This window comes from Patiria miniata, unplaced genomic scaffold (assembly GCF_015706575.1).
Source record: "Patiria miniata isolate m_02_andy unplaced genomic scaffold, ASM1570657v1 HiC_scaffold_3, whole genome shotgun sequence".
Classification (NCBI taxonomy): Eukaryota; Metazoa; Echinodermata; class Asteroidea; order Valvatida; family Asterinidae; genus Patiria; species Patiria miniata.
The window spans coordinates 19326419-19341250 of NW_024037069.1; the positions used below are offsets into that span (position 1 = coordinate 19326419).

Consider the following 14832-nt stretch of genomic DNA (forward strand, 5'->3'; position numbering starts at 1 on the left):
GTTTGTTTACTCAGACTGGCCAGCTGAACGAGTACACCGAACGCAAGGAGATGTCAGCCGACGTCAAGTGTATGAGTCTTGGCAGCGTGCCAGCCGGTGAGCAGAGGGCTAGATTCCTGGCAGTGGGGCTGGATGACGATACTGTCCGAATCATCTCACTGGACCAATCAGTAAGTCATTGCGAATTTCAATATTGGACATTGTAATATTTAGTTTGTGAGTCAGAAAAAAGATTTACCTCTTCCACGGAATTTGTACTGACCATCTGTGAGTGTGTTTCTACCCTTGGTTTCCACACTGAGCTTCCAATTTAAGGCCTCTGACTTTGAAAACTGGGCCCAATTTTTATGGCTCTGCAAACCGCAGAATTCCGCGCTTACGATCACTATTTTGTGCAAACTGCTGTAGCATAGAAAGTCTGTGCTAACACTGTAAGCACAGAATCCGTAGTTACGGGATATACACATGCGCAGAAGCCACAATTCCTCGCTAATTGGTGAAATACACGTACCGTAAGCACAGACTTTGCTGCTATAGTAAGCAGGCGGTTTTCGTTAACGGTAAGCAGAGCCAAGAATTTGGGCCCAGATGTTCCCTATTCACTATATTTTGCTTTAGGATCATCAAAGGCTAATATTTATTTAATTATTAGAGTATTTCCGCTTGTTTTTTTAAATTAAAATCTGCTTATTTCCACGGCTTGAGACAATGGCAAGGCTCACATATCGGCCACAATTCAAATCCAAATCTGTTCCCAATTTTTTTTGGCAGATGTTGAAAAGGACCCCAATTTTTTGTGTTTCTAGTTTGCTATCAGGCCCAATACTAGTGTTCCATGCCTCTGCTGTGCATCAGGCACACATACTGGTACAGATGGCAGCCTTTGTAAAGTGTTGGCAAAATGTTCAAACAGAGCGTCAAAGCTTCATTCAAAGTTTTCTCAAATTAATCCCGGATTCCCGTCCTTAATTTCAGGACTGTCTGCAGCCGCTTAGCATGCAGGCCCTCCCCGCCCCGGCCGAGTCTCTCTGCGTCGTGGAGATGGGAGGCACCGAGGCCACAGAGTCTGGAGAGAGAGGAATGACTGGTGGACTCTTCCTGAACATCGGACTGCATGTAAGCAATACGCTTAGCGAGTTAATACTTTAGTGTTGATGTATTCGTCAGGGACCAAGGTTGCTGAGCTCAGAAATTTTACTAAGCGCGGAAAATATTAGCTTAGCTAAAATGGGTTACCAGCCAAAATGTCATGTGATGGATATTGCTTGTGACCAGTTGTCATTCGATTTTTGCATATTATTAAAATTTGCTAAGCATTGTTTTCACAAGAAATATTATTATGTGTAGTTTTGTTTGGGAACCCGTTTTTGTCGGGGTTTATTGCCTGATTTTTTTTGTTGGATTTTTTTTCTGATTTCAGGAATTTTGGTCAAGAATTTATCCTGATTTTCAAGATTTTTTTAAGAATATAACATACAAACATTTACCATTACCCTACGTTGCTCTTGGGCCCTTGGCAACCCTCCAACCCTCTGCCGATTATTTCGTGGATTTTTCGTTTTCTCCCAATCTCACCTCTTAATGTGCTTATCAAATTTATGTACTCACCAGCTCCAGAAATACACAAAGTTTTATTTTACGAATTGAAATTAGTATTTTTTTATTCCAAGTCTATACTCAACTTAAAAGTCAACTTGAAGAAGAATTTGCAGGCAAATACGCTTCAAATTTGCAAACATGTAACACAATTTCAGGCTCAAAATATTTGATTCTCATGTGTTTCTGCTTGTAGTATGAACAGGTCTTTTAAAAAATATTTGGTATTGACGATATTGTTACTATTTCGCTTTTGACAGAATGGTGTGTTGTTGAGGATGGTGCTGGACTCTGTCACCGGCGACCTATCCGATACCAGGACCAGGTATCTGGGTTCCAGACCGGTCAAGCTGTTCAGAATCAAGATGCAAGGCTCGGAGTCTGTGAGTTTGTGTTTTCTTATCTCCAGTGCAGCCAGGGTCGTGGACGTGATGACAACCCATTCGCGCTTCGTCTGAAGAGCCATTGATGACAAAAACCAAAATCTATTTCTTCACAATTTAGTCTGATCCACGACTGTGCTGCACTGTTTGAAAAATTGAAATTTAGATGTTTTTGTGATTAATTGAGCGTTTTAATCAAATTTACTGTGATTTTTAAAATTTTCGAATTCAGCTTTATTATGTCATGAAGATGCACTGCTCAAAATGACGCCAGCTGAAGATCATTGGCCCATTGTTGGAATTACGTCTAAGGAGAGCAATGAATTACGTCTAAGCACGAGGTCGTGGGTTCGAGTCCCACCCGAGTGATTTTTTCCAACTTTCACTCGGGAGGTAACACACTGAGTATACAGTGTTTAAACGTCGGTGAAGGGCAAAACCTAATTTGATTTATATCACCCTGACGCAAAATTCCATCTAATAATAATTTTGTACCCAAAGAGTTTAAGGATTGAACAAATATTTCCATTTCTTCATTTTTGGCCCAATCTTTTTCTACCATGGTTCCTTGTCCCCACGAAACTCTATTCAATTATACATTATTACTCCAATTTGTAGCAAGGTTGTGTGCTGTATTTTGATGTGGCTGCACTGTGTTGTATTGCCAGATAACAGTGGTAGGGATAGATAACGCAGGGTTTTGATGACGAAATATAAACGTCTGGTAACGGAATCATTGTAGATTCCATGTAGGCCCCAGTAAGGGCAATAGCATTATGCTAGCTATCGTTCAAAATTATTGTCTTGGCGCAGTTTGCTCTGTACAGTAACTAGCACAGTCTGACCAGTACTGGGGAACACAGTAGTTTAGTGCCCAGAAAAAGTTTTTTCCACGTGCTGCATCTCTTTGGAATTCCTTGCCTGGTTGCTCGTTTCCCTCCAACCTATGATCTGGCCTATTTTCAAGAGGAATGTTAATTCCTACCTTCAGTTTTCCTGAGTACCTACTCTTCTTTGTATTTCTCTTGTAGCCCTGTACCTTGAGCGGCTTTTAGCCTTGTTGTGGACAAATTAAGCATAAACCTTATGATAAACCTGAAAAGAGTCGAGAGTTAATAAACAAATGTCGTTTTTTTTTTACTCTCATCCATTCGTGATTACTTGCAGGTCCTAGCCATGTCCAGTCGGTCCTGGCTCAGCTACTGGTACCAGTCTCGGTTCCATCTCACCCCTCTGTCTTACGAGACTCTGGAGTACGCCTCTGGGTTTGCCTCGGAGCAGTGCCCCGAAGGCATCGTGGCCATCTCCACAAACACACTCAGGTACGTCCATGGACAGTCGCCGGAACTTTCAGTTGAAATAACCCAAATCCAGTAATACACAATCAACTCCAGTGTCAACTCTGTGTCCGAACAAAATAAAATTTGCCCCAAAATGTGTTTATTTCTTTCTCTTGGTATCACCAATTATGGAACGTGTAAGTCTTTAAAAATTGTGGATTTAATGAAATCACGAAATGCTTTAATATCAGCGTCAGGTTGAACAAAGAATTTGACTTGAGCAGGGTTTGAACCTGCGACCTCTGAAATGCTGTGCAAGCTGTCTACCAACTGAGCTGTCAAGTCTGTGTTGGCATCTCCCAATTAGCCATTAGTTTTTGTTCAGGGACTACTAATTTCAAAATCAACAGTATAAAACAATTTCTTAGTTTTTCTCAAAATTTTAAGGAGTTATTATTAGTTGTTTCTGTTTCTATATCAGAGATGACCTCGGCAAGCTTGATACATGGGCGTCGCGAGGGGGGTGGGGCAAGGGGGCGCTTGCCCCCCCCCCCCGGAAAAGCACCCCCCCCCCCCCAAAAAAAAGAGAAGAAAAAAAGAGAAAAAAATAAAAGAAAAAGAGTTGCGAAGTCATAGTGGTGTAAATGTAATGAGTTGGGGGGTAAAATGTCCCTGCCCCCCTCTAAAACTGATACATCGAGAGAAATACAAGAATTTTTTGGGAAAAATATGTTTTGCCCCCCTCTAGAAAAAATCCTGGTGATGCCCATGGCTTGATAGTTGAGTGGTTAAGACACCTGTCTAAGGCAGGAGGTCGTGGGTTCCAGTCCCACCCAAGCAGACTTGTAAATCTTTTTTCTCAAATGTTCAGGGTTGAGATTTGTCAGGATCTTTTCCGATTTCAGGATTTTTTCCTGATTTCAGGATTTTTTCCTGATTTCAGGATTTTTTGTCAGGATTTTTCCAGATTCAGGATTTTTAAAGATTCCCTTATGAAATGTGGAGGTTTTACCTCAAAGGTGTTTTTACTTATAATAGTTTATAAACGAACAAAAGAATTGTTTATTATAAGGGGTGCCTTTAACCCTCGGTGTGGCCACGTGGTGATAAAATTCTCCACATTTTCCAAATATGGTAATAACCTTTTTTTTCAATGGGCCAATAAGGCCAAGATTCCATGTAATCCTCACCCCTAATATACACCACAAGCCTGTAGACTCCCATTGGCCAGACCCTAACCACTGCAGAGTAAGGAGTGTTGAAAGACAGCAGCCCCAAGAGGCGCCTAATACGTTTGTGCAGTAATTGCATATCTTAGTGGCCAACCCCTTTGTGCCGGCCGATCTCTGTGTGTCAACCCCTCGTGCCGCCCAGAGCTCAGACAGGTCGAAACAATCCTGGCCCACACAAAGGCCATGTGACCTGCCTATATCTTGTGCATGAGGGGGTTATTGACCTAGAAAAGGTGTGGTGATAAAATTCTCCATGTGGTTTCACTGTGTGATTTTTTTGGTCACTCGACTCCGAGGGTTAATCAAATACAAACATATAAGACGCTACGTTGCTTCGGGACCATCAGTGACTCGCAACCCTCTGCCAATTATTTCTTGGATTTTTGGCTGTGCCCTAATCTCAGTCGCCCATGAAATTCCTCAAAAAGCCCCGAGTATAAAGTAGTTTTGTAGATGTCAGTGATGGGCAAAAACCCAGTGTTAAATTAGACTCCTGTGATTTTTTTTACTTTTTAGAATCTTGGCGTTGGAGAAGCTGGGCGCCGTCTTCAACCAGGTCTCCAACCCGCTGACCTACACGCCGCGCAAGTTTGCCATCCACCCGGAGAGCAACAACATCGTGATCATCGAGTCGGACCACAACGCCTACACGGAAACCACCAAGGCTATGCGCAAACAGCAGATGGCCGAGGTATGGAATATTGGAATAGTCGGTCGCACCACGAAGTGACGTTTCGTGGATACTTGGATTTTTGTGTGTACGAAGTCCATAGATAATTCATCACTTGGTGGTGTGGCAAAACTATGTGTCACATTGTGCTGAACCCTCATGGGACAATGGCTGTCACCTTATCAAAATCAAATTATATTGTCTTAAGTTTTTGGTGGGGATATGTGAGGGAGTCTGAAGTTTTAGTCTTTGTCATTTCTTAAGCTCTTACTATGTAAACAGGCAAACACTTTTTTTGAATTAGCTGAAAGTACAAAACAGATCTGGTATATCAGTGTTAAGCCCGGTTCATTATCCACGCAGATGCGAAGCGAATTTGACGTCATAAAACGTCGCTGCAAAATTCGCCCGAGTTGAAATGTGCTCAGCTTTTACGAATTCGCAGCGCGAATACTTGACACGACGTCACAAATTCGCGGTCGCTTTTGCGGGCTTTCGAACCGGGCTTAATACCTGTTTTTGTGCAGTGTTGGTTTCCTGGCTGCATTACGTACAAAAAATGAGGAAAAAATAGTTCAACAGTAAAATGTGGTTCTACATCAGATTGAAATCAGGTTATCAATTAAAGGGACTTATTCAGCATAAGGGTCAATGTCAGGAAAATGTTTATTAAAAAAAAATGAGCCTTCAAAGAATGCTATTTAGAATCTACGACCTTAAATTTCATCAGCTGGTTTCCAGTACTGTTCAAATCTTCCAACTCTTCAGCCCCGACTAGGCTTGAGAACATGTTTGATGTCTTGTAAATCATAGCTTTGTGTCCATAGAGAAATAGATTCATATGCAGCCTAATTTTCTCGATGAGGGATTTGAATCTAGATTTTTGATGATTGAATCCAAGCCTCTTTATCCTCTCACACCACCAGGAAATGGTGGAAGCGGCCGGTGACGAGGAGAGAGAATTGGCCGCCGAGATGGCCGAAGCCTTCCTACAAGAGGACCTCCCTGAGAGCTTGTTTGGTGCCCCTAAGGCCGGGCCAGGCATGTGGGCCTCTCTCATCAGGCTACTCAACCCTGTCAGTGGGACAACGCTTGACTCCGTAGCTCTGGAACAAAACGAGGCCGCATTCAGGTCAGTGGTTATATTTTTATGGGATAAGTTGCATTCATCAGCATACATTTTTTATTTTAAAGGTGAACAAAGAAATCGACTTGGCAGGGTTTGAACCTGCGACCTCCGGATTGCCGTTCCAGTGCTCTACCAACTGAGCTATCCAGCCTTATGTTGGTGGTTCCCCATTTATTGTCAATGTCTTTGAGAATTCACCACAGTATCAATGAAAATCGGGCAAATTTTGACTGAAACTCCATTTTTTTCCACTTCAAAATAAACAGTTGACATGCATTTTTAAAGGTAAAGTGATAATTCTCTTGCATTTTTTAAAAAAATGTCAAGATGTTTCTAAAAAATCAGGTCAATTTTCAGTTGAACAAAATAAATTTACTGAAATTTTATTCCAACTGGTGCATGCAGAAGACCATATTGGTGCTCTCCCATCTGAGCTATCCAGCCCTACGTTGGCTGTTCTCCAAAGTTGACAATCTCCCAAGTGTCAATGCCTTCGTTCAGGGGGTGCTGTGTCACTTTTGTAGAAGCAGTACACAGTATTAAAAATCAGATCCTCAGAAGTGTCCTCCCCCTCCCCAAAAAAAGAAATTGTCTAGAAGTTTTTGGTAAAAGAACATAAACAAAAATGATAGAAGTCAACAAAAATACCGACCATCTTGTTCTCAAAACATTTTGATCATGCCATCGTGTTCTGTGTTTCTGCAGCCTGTGCGTATGCAAGTTTTCCAACCGTGGTGACGACACCTTCGTATTGGTCGGCACAGCCAAGGACGTGACACTGAGCCCACGGACCTGCTCCGGGGGCTTCATACACACCTACCAGCTGGTGGACGATGGCAAGAAACTGGAACTGCTCCACAAGGTAGTTGATGGCCCTGATAGCGTTTGAAGATTAGTGATGTTGTGGTTTATATTTATTCATGATTTGACTGGTGTTACTTAATCTTTCAAGGAAATTTTGTATCATTGAATTTGGGAATTTTTGACCGTCCTTACAAAACAACTTGCCCTTCGAAAAGCCTTACTCTGACTGATTAAAATGGACAATGCCTCAATTTAATAAAGGAAATAAAATCCTTAAAGAAAAATGTCAGAAAAGAATTTTGAAAAAGTCGATTAAAATGGTAAAATTGATGCTGGATAAACCTAGCTTCGTTTTTATCAAGCTGAGAAGAAATGCTAGAAATAAAATTGTGTCTTGGAGTAAAACCACATAGTGAAAGCTGTTTTTCATGTCAGAAATGTTGTATGTGATGCATCAGTATTTTTCGTTATTTATAATTTTTTTAACCCCAAATAAAAGATTCTGTATCAACATAGAATTGTATTACACTTTCTTCCTGTCATTCCTTGTTACTTCGTGTTGTCCTAGACCCCAGTGGACGATGTTCCGTCAGCAATTTGCCCGTTCCAGGGGCGTGTCTTGGTGGGTGTGGGAAGATTGCTCCGAATCTACGACCTGGGCAAGAAGAAGATGCTTCGCAAGTGTGAGAACAAAGTAAGCATGTCAACAATGTAAATCTACACGTACATGTTGTGTCGTATGGAAATTTGTGTGTTTGCAAGAAAAAATGGTTTTCATTTTTACAAGTTGATATTTTTCAAACATTAGTCTGAAATCAGACTTTTTGAATCCGAGACAAAGATATTTTCAGTGTAGAAAAAAATGCATCTATCTTTCAGACGTTTCATCCAATTTTCAGATTTTTTTTTTTTTTTAAATTGACAGTCTCCTCCCTGCTTGCGATTGAAACATTTGTTAGGAAAAGTTAACTTTCTTGGTTAAGCGAGATCTACATTTTATATCTGGATTTGCCAATTAGAACCGTGAATTTGTAGCATGATAAGAAAATCAAAACTTCACTCGGATGGGATTTTAACTCTGGATATTCTGCTTACCTGCACCCGCCTTTAGCTTGTAAAGTGTCTCTTGTAAGCCCTTGGACTGCGCTGAGTATAAAGTACTTGCAGAATTACATTGACGAAGGTTGAACCCAATATTGCATTATGGAATTACCGGTTCAGATGTCTTATTTTTGTCGTTTTTTTCCCCCTCTCCATCAGCATATTCCCAACTTCATCATCAACATCCAGACCTCGGGCCAGCGCATCATCGTCAGCGATGTCCAGGAGAGCATCCACTTCATCCGCTACAAGCGTCAGGAGAACCAGATGGTCATCTTCGCCGACGACACCCACCCGCGTTGGTTGACGGCCACCGCGTGTCTGGACCACGACACCATGGCCATCGCGGACAAGTTTGGAAACGTCAGCATTGTAAGAAAGATTTCATGCATCATGATGTATAGACACCTTGCAATTCAGCAGCCATCTTTGGGGTGTTTATTTTTATTCGACTATAATGAATACATGGTCTAGGGGTTCAAACCCAGCTGCTGGCCATATGTTGTGTCCTTGGGCAAGCCACTTAACCCCTACTTGCCTCTCTCTACCCAGGAGTTTAAAGGGCCCTTGAAATGTACTTTTTTGAATGCAATCCTTGAAAATGCACCTTTTTGTCCCATTCAACCTTAATTTCAATTTTCATTTTGCCATTTTTAAGGACATTTTGGTTCCTTTTTGGTTTTTATGCTAATGCAAGTTTCCATATTCATGAGCAAAAGTGTGATGTCATTTCAGGCAGAAACCTCAATGTTAAAGCTATTTCAGCACCAACATTTGCCAAAATGTTTGATATTTTTCTGTCGTAAATGTCTTTTTCTTTGGTGACAGTAAACCAATGCACAGAGTTTTCTCACAAATGTTTTCAATGAGCAGATTTTGGAGGAAAAAAAATCTTCATTTGGCTTATAGCGACATCTTATAACATTCAGAGTTTGGAATTGTTGGACAGTATTTTTCGGAAATTTTGATAATTACCCTCTTGTTTGCAGTGGTGGCAATCCATTAGTTCACAAATCTGTGGTTGGCGAAAGAAGTAAACGTTCATATGGTAAAAATTCATTCTTTCATAATCTGAAACCCAACCCCCCCCTTTTTTAACAGATACGACTGACGCCAGGCACCAACGATGAAGTCGATGAGGACCCGACGGGAGTCAAAGCCCTCTGGGACCGGGGTCTCCTCAGCGGCGCCTCCCAGAAATCCGAGATCATCATCAATTTCCACGTTGGCGATACAATCCTCTCCCTGCAGAAGGCTACGCTCATCCCCGGAGGTTCCGATTCGCTGGTCTACACCACGCTGTCGGGGGCCGTCGGGATACTGGTACCCTTCACATCGCACGAGGTCAGATAATGTTCAGGGAATTGAGGCTATGGCTATGGCTTGCAATGACACATGTGGCTATGGCTTGCAATGACACATGTGGCTATGGCTTGCAATGTGGCTATGGCTTGCAATTACACATGTGGCTATGGCTTGCAATGTGGCTATGGCTTGCAATTACACATGTGGCTATGGCTAGCAATGTGGCTATGGCTTGCAATGACACATGTGGCTATGGCTTGCAATGTGGCTATGGCTTTCAATGACACATGTGGCTATGGCTTTCAATTACACATGTGGCTATGGCTTGCAATGTGGCTATGGCTTGCAATGACACATGTGGCTATGGCTAGCAATGTGGCTATGGCTTGCAATGACACATGTGGCTGTGGCTTGCAATGTGGCTATGGCTTGCAATTACACATGTGGCTATGGCTTGCAATGTGGCTATGGCTTGCAATTACACATGTGGCTATGGCTAGCAATGTGGCTATGGCTTGCAATTACACATGTGGCTATGGCTTGCAATGACACATGTGGCTATGGCTTGCAATGTGGCTATAGCTTGCAATTACACATGTGGCTATGGCTTGCAATGTGGCTATGGCTTGCAATGACACATGTGGCTATGGCTTTCAATTACACATGTGGCTATGGCTGTGTCCGAATTACTTGGCTATGGCTTGCAATTACACATGTGGCTATGGCTAGCAATGTGGCTATGGCTTGCAATGACACATGTGGCTATGGCTTGCAATGTGGCTATGGCTTTCAATGACACATGTGGCTATGGCTTTCAATTACACATGTGGCTATGGCTTGCAATGTGGCTATGGCTTGCAATTACACATGTGGCTATGGCTTGCAATGTGGCTATGGCTTGCAATTACACATGTGGCTATGGCTAGCAATGTGGCTATGGCTTGCAATTACACATGTGGCTATGGCTAGCAATGTGGCTATGGCTTGCAATGACACGTGGCTATGGCTTGCAATGTGGCTATGGCTTTCAATGACACATGTGGCTATGGCTTTCAATTACACATGTGGCTATGGCTTGCAATGTGGCTATGGCTTGCAATGACACATGTGGCTATGGCTAGCAATGTGGCTATGGCTTGCAATGACACATGTGGCTGTGGCTTGCAATGTGGCTATGGCTTGCAATTACACATGTGGCTATGGCTTGCAATGTGGCTATGGCTTGCAATTACACATGTGGCTATGGCTAGCAATGTGGCTATGGCTTGCAATTACACATGTGGCTATGGCTTGCAATGTGGCTATGGCTTGCAATTACACATGTGGCTATGGCTTGCAATGTGGCTATGGCTTGCAATGACACATGTGGCTATGGCTTTCAATTACACATGTGGCTATGGCTGTGTCCGAATTACTTGGCTACGGCTTGAAATTACACACGAGTCTATGAGAAGTGGCTACAGACGCTGCGCACTATAAATGTGGCTGAAGGCACTTCCCATAGACATTTGTGGTACTGGTGGCCATAGCAGGCCTCACAGCGAAACCTTTAAAACCTATGCAACCTAAAATATTTCAACTTGGGAGCCTATTTTATTTTTAAAGTAATCTGTTATATCCTATAAAAACCTTTATTTTTATTCTGCCATACATTTTAACAATTTTTTATGAGAATTTTGTAAATCAAATTGACCCACAGTTTAGTTATTAATGCTAAATGACCACATTGTAAATATACCTCTCTAATATTTTTTTCGCCAGTGTTTCAGAATGGTTTTACATAAACTTTATTTAGAGTGGAGAACTTGAGGTGGCTATTCACTGTATTTCTGCTACCTCATCCTGAAAAATTGCACAGTTTGGCACCCTAAGACCCTATAAATGCCTATATTTTGGCACTTAGAAAGCCTTTAAAAACCCTTTTTTTTTCCTATTTTCAAACTCTATTTAAAAACCTATGAAAAGGGGCACTGTGAGGGCTGCCATAGCCAAGTAATTCGGACCTGGCCTAAAAGTTGACCCAAAACTTGGCTTAGAGATTTGAGATCAAAGTGAAATCATAAGTATACGTACGAATGTCACAATAAATTAAAATTTGTTGACCCCATAAAATTTGCTTCAGTCTCACATGAAATTGAACTGTATTGAACAGGAATATGCTTTGATTTTGCCACGACTTGTGAGTTTTCCGAAAACCACACACCTGTGATTGTGAACAAAAGATTATTTTTGCGACATTGCATTTTTCATTGATGTAGGATCATGACTTCTTTCAACATCTTGAGATGCACATGCGTTCAGAGTTCCCGCCTCTCTGTGGTCGGGATCACATCTCCTACAGGTCCTACTTCTTCCCCATCAAGGTGAGACTCGTCGATCAAACTTTTCTCTTCGTGTTGCTTCGTAATGCTCATGTTGTTTCATAGTTTTAATCGACCCCAAGAGATTCATAAGCAGAAATTTTGTTTTGCTTACAGAGCTTTCGTCTATTTCACTTGCACCATAAACAGTAAAGCACAGCAGAGTGTAGGGCCGTCAAGATTCTAGAATTGGATACCCGTAACCAACTTTACAAATTACTTAGTAGCTTCTCTGACAATGAGAAAGAAAGGTTTTGAATGCCGTTTGTTGGGAATTTTCAAAATGAAAACTGGGATACATTGAAAAACCAAAACAGATTACACGTTTGAGTGCATTTTAACTCACGACAGATGACGTTGGTGACAGTTGCGGCTATAAAGCTCTTTAGACAACTTCCGGGATGTGAATTTTGGGGGTTGGGTTTCTTTTACGGATACCCGGGTACTCGTGTTTTACTTCAATAGGCTACCCGGTTCCCGTACTACCAGTAAATACACACCACTAAAGTGTTATAAAAGTCTACTGAATGAATAAACAGTCAAATTTTTACTGCATTCTTTTCTGCAGACTGTTAAAGATATAGTCCATCATTTGTAATTTGTGCATTTTGTTCGTTTGAAGCAACACAAGTGTTCAAAATCTAATGAAGGATACTGAACAACTAACCTGATGAAGTTTCAGCTCAGCTTCAGCTGTATATTCCGAGAAAAACCGCATTCTAGGATCTCAATTTCAAATCAAAAGTTGCTGAATCATGTTTTGAATTGTTTTGAATTGCAGCTATACGCGATGTCGCGCACTGATCCGACGAATTATAGAAACCGCGCGCGCCTGTGCGTCGTGCCAATGCTTGCGCGCGCTGCGCCGAATAACAAAACGAACTACTAATTTAAATTTTCCTACGGTGCGTCTTAAGACGCACCGTTGGAAAGGCCTTCTTTCGTTGATTACTTCAAAATGATAGCTTGCCAGAAAGATTAACTTCACAGGGAGATTAGTCCACTTACTATCTTTCAACCAAGTATGTTTTTCAACAATAACACGCCAGTTACTTTTTCGGATGGCTGCAAATGATGGACTATAGCTTTAAGCAATACCTTGAGAGTTACCGAAAATGTCCAGTCTAGGAATAGACCCATCCTACCTATCGATCCAAAAGTGCACGTTGACCAACTAGATCACGACCTAAGTAACTATCATAAACTCAGTCACAAGCTCTGCTAAAAATGTGGCAAAATCCAGAACGGTCCATGAAGGATGTGAATTTTGTTTATGTTTTCAGAATGTGATTGATGGGGATCTGTGCGAGCAGTTCAACTCCATGGATGCCAGCAAGCAGCGTAGTGTGGCCGACGAACTGGACAGAAACCCTAGCGAGGTTGGTTGGACCACGACTATCCATTTATTGATAATGTTGGGCATGGCGGCATACATATAGACCTTATGCGTAGCAGCCATCTCAGAGGGCAATGCCTTTGTTTTGATAGGATATGCATGAGTGAACATTTGTGCAGTCATTGTTACTGAATTAAAACAACAAAAGATGCCCTCTAAAATGGCCGCTCTGCACAAGGTCTATGTACCAACAACTGTATTCCATTGTTGATGTGGCACCTAACAGTGGTTAGCCTTTCTCTTTTTTAAATGTTCTAGTGATAACATAAAAACCAGCATCTGTATCCTGAGCAGGCTGCACTTAAACAGTGTCAAACATTGATGGTGTAATTTTCTTGTTATCTTGTTTCATTTTTTAGGTCTCCAAGAAGTTGGAAGACATCAGGACCAGATTCGCATTCTAGAAGTTTGTCGTGACCATCTTTCTCAATGACTGAAGAAGACTATTGCTTCTTGGTTTTAAAAGGCCTTCAGATCTAACCCTATTGTTGGACCCTTTAAGAAGGAGGCTTTGGGAGGATTTTGGAGAATTAAGGAGCTTTTTGACCCTTGAAAGTTGGAACATTGAGCTGTGCCTTTTGGAATATCGCAAGGTGGTGGAATTTTGGAGGAAGGTCCTACCAAAAATGCTTAAGAAGTCGGGGTTAATTTCTTTGGTGAATCCAGCACCTCAAATTAAGAAAGAAAAAAAAGGGTTTCAATTTTCAGATGGGAAAAATATGCTCGTGTCTTTGAAAAATTGGCAAGAATTCTGTCACATGTCCATTAGTCCGGGAGTTTCATTCAGCTGTTTAATTCAAAAGAAAATGTTGGCAGATTTCTCAAAATGTGGTTAATTGTTGAACAGTAAATCATATGAATTAAGCCACATGTGGCCTCTGAGGGAGAAATTATCTTACGGAGCAGGTGATCTGTTGTCCCAATTTTTACACAATTCACTGTACATATTCTAGTTGCAATAGAAACTTTTGTCTCTCTATTTGTAAATACATTTGTTAATTTCTAGCATAGACTCTCAGTTTTTGTTGTACAAACATTAAGACCATTAGAAAACTCACTGACCGAAGATTGCCATAATTGCATGTCAGGCACCAAGCACCAGGTTATCAATCATTTTCAGTAGGTCCTTGTGATAAACTGTGTTTACTTTCCCCAAATTTGTAAAAATCCTCTTTTGTTGAAGGTTAAAATGAAGGATACAGCTGAAATCATGTTTTTCTTTGGTTTTCGCTATTGTCCATCATTTTTACTCGTGCTACATATAACTTCTTGTAAATAATACCACAGTAAAGATCACGGAATTAAAGTAAATAAAAATGTTTAAAATTGATATTTGTTGGTGTTTGTCATTTGAAAGACTCTTGTATGTTTGTTTTTTTAGAACATAAGCGTTGTTAAGCCGTAAAAGCGATGTGATATACGGTTGCCCCCCATGAACCTCGATAAATTCAAGTGTTTCCCAGGTTAGCTACAGCCTTGCTAATGTTGCTAGCATCGTGATTGGGTGTGTTAATCCCTGGCTACATGGCATATAAGGTTTCTAGCTTCTTGTGGCCCTTGAACAAAAACATTGACA

At 41.3% G+C, this 14832-nt stretch overlaps 1 protein-coding gene across 2 annotated transcripts in view; it reads left to right on the forward strand.

Moving 5' to 3' along the window:
- The window catches only part of LOC119738864 (splicing factor 3B subunit 3-like), a 33455-nt gene extending 18869 nt beyond the window's left edge, over positions 1–14586 (forward strand). For both annotated transcript variants that reach the window (XM_038213837.1, XM_038213838.1), the window contains exons 15-27: positions 15–170; positions 976–1116; positions 1857–1979; positions 3147–3301; positions 5008–5182; positions 6088–6293; positions 6996–7152; positions 7663–7788; positions 8355–8567; positions 9297–9539; positions 11759–11863; positions 13144–13239; positions 13616–14586. In XM_038213837.1, coding sequence (XP_038069765.1) covers positions 15–170; positions 976–1116; positions 1857–1979; positions 3147–3301; positions 5008–5182; positions 6088–6293; positions 6996–7152; positions 7663–7788; positions 8355–8567; positions 9297–9539; positions 11759–11863; positions 13144–13239; positions 13616–13660 — 1941 coding nt within the window. In that variant the 3' untranslated portion in view covers positions 13661–14586. The remainder of the gene's footprint in view (positions 1–14; positions 171–975; positions 1117–1856; positions 1980–3146; positions 3302–5007; positions 5183–6087; positions 6294–6995; positions 7153–7662; positions 7789–8354; positions 8568–9296; positions 9540–11758; positions 11864–13143; positions 13240–13615) is intronic.
- The last annotated feature ends 246 nt before the right edge of the window (positions 14587–14832 follow it).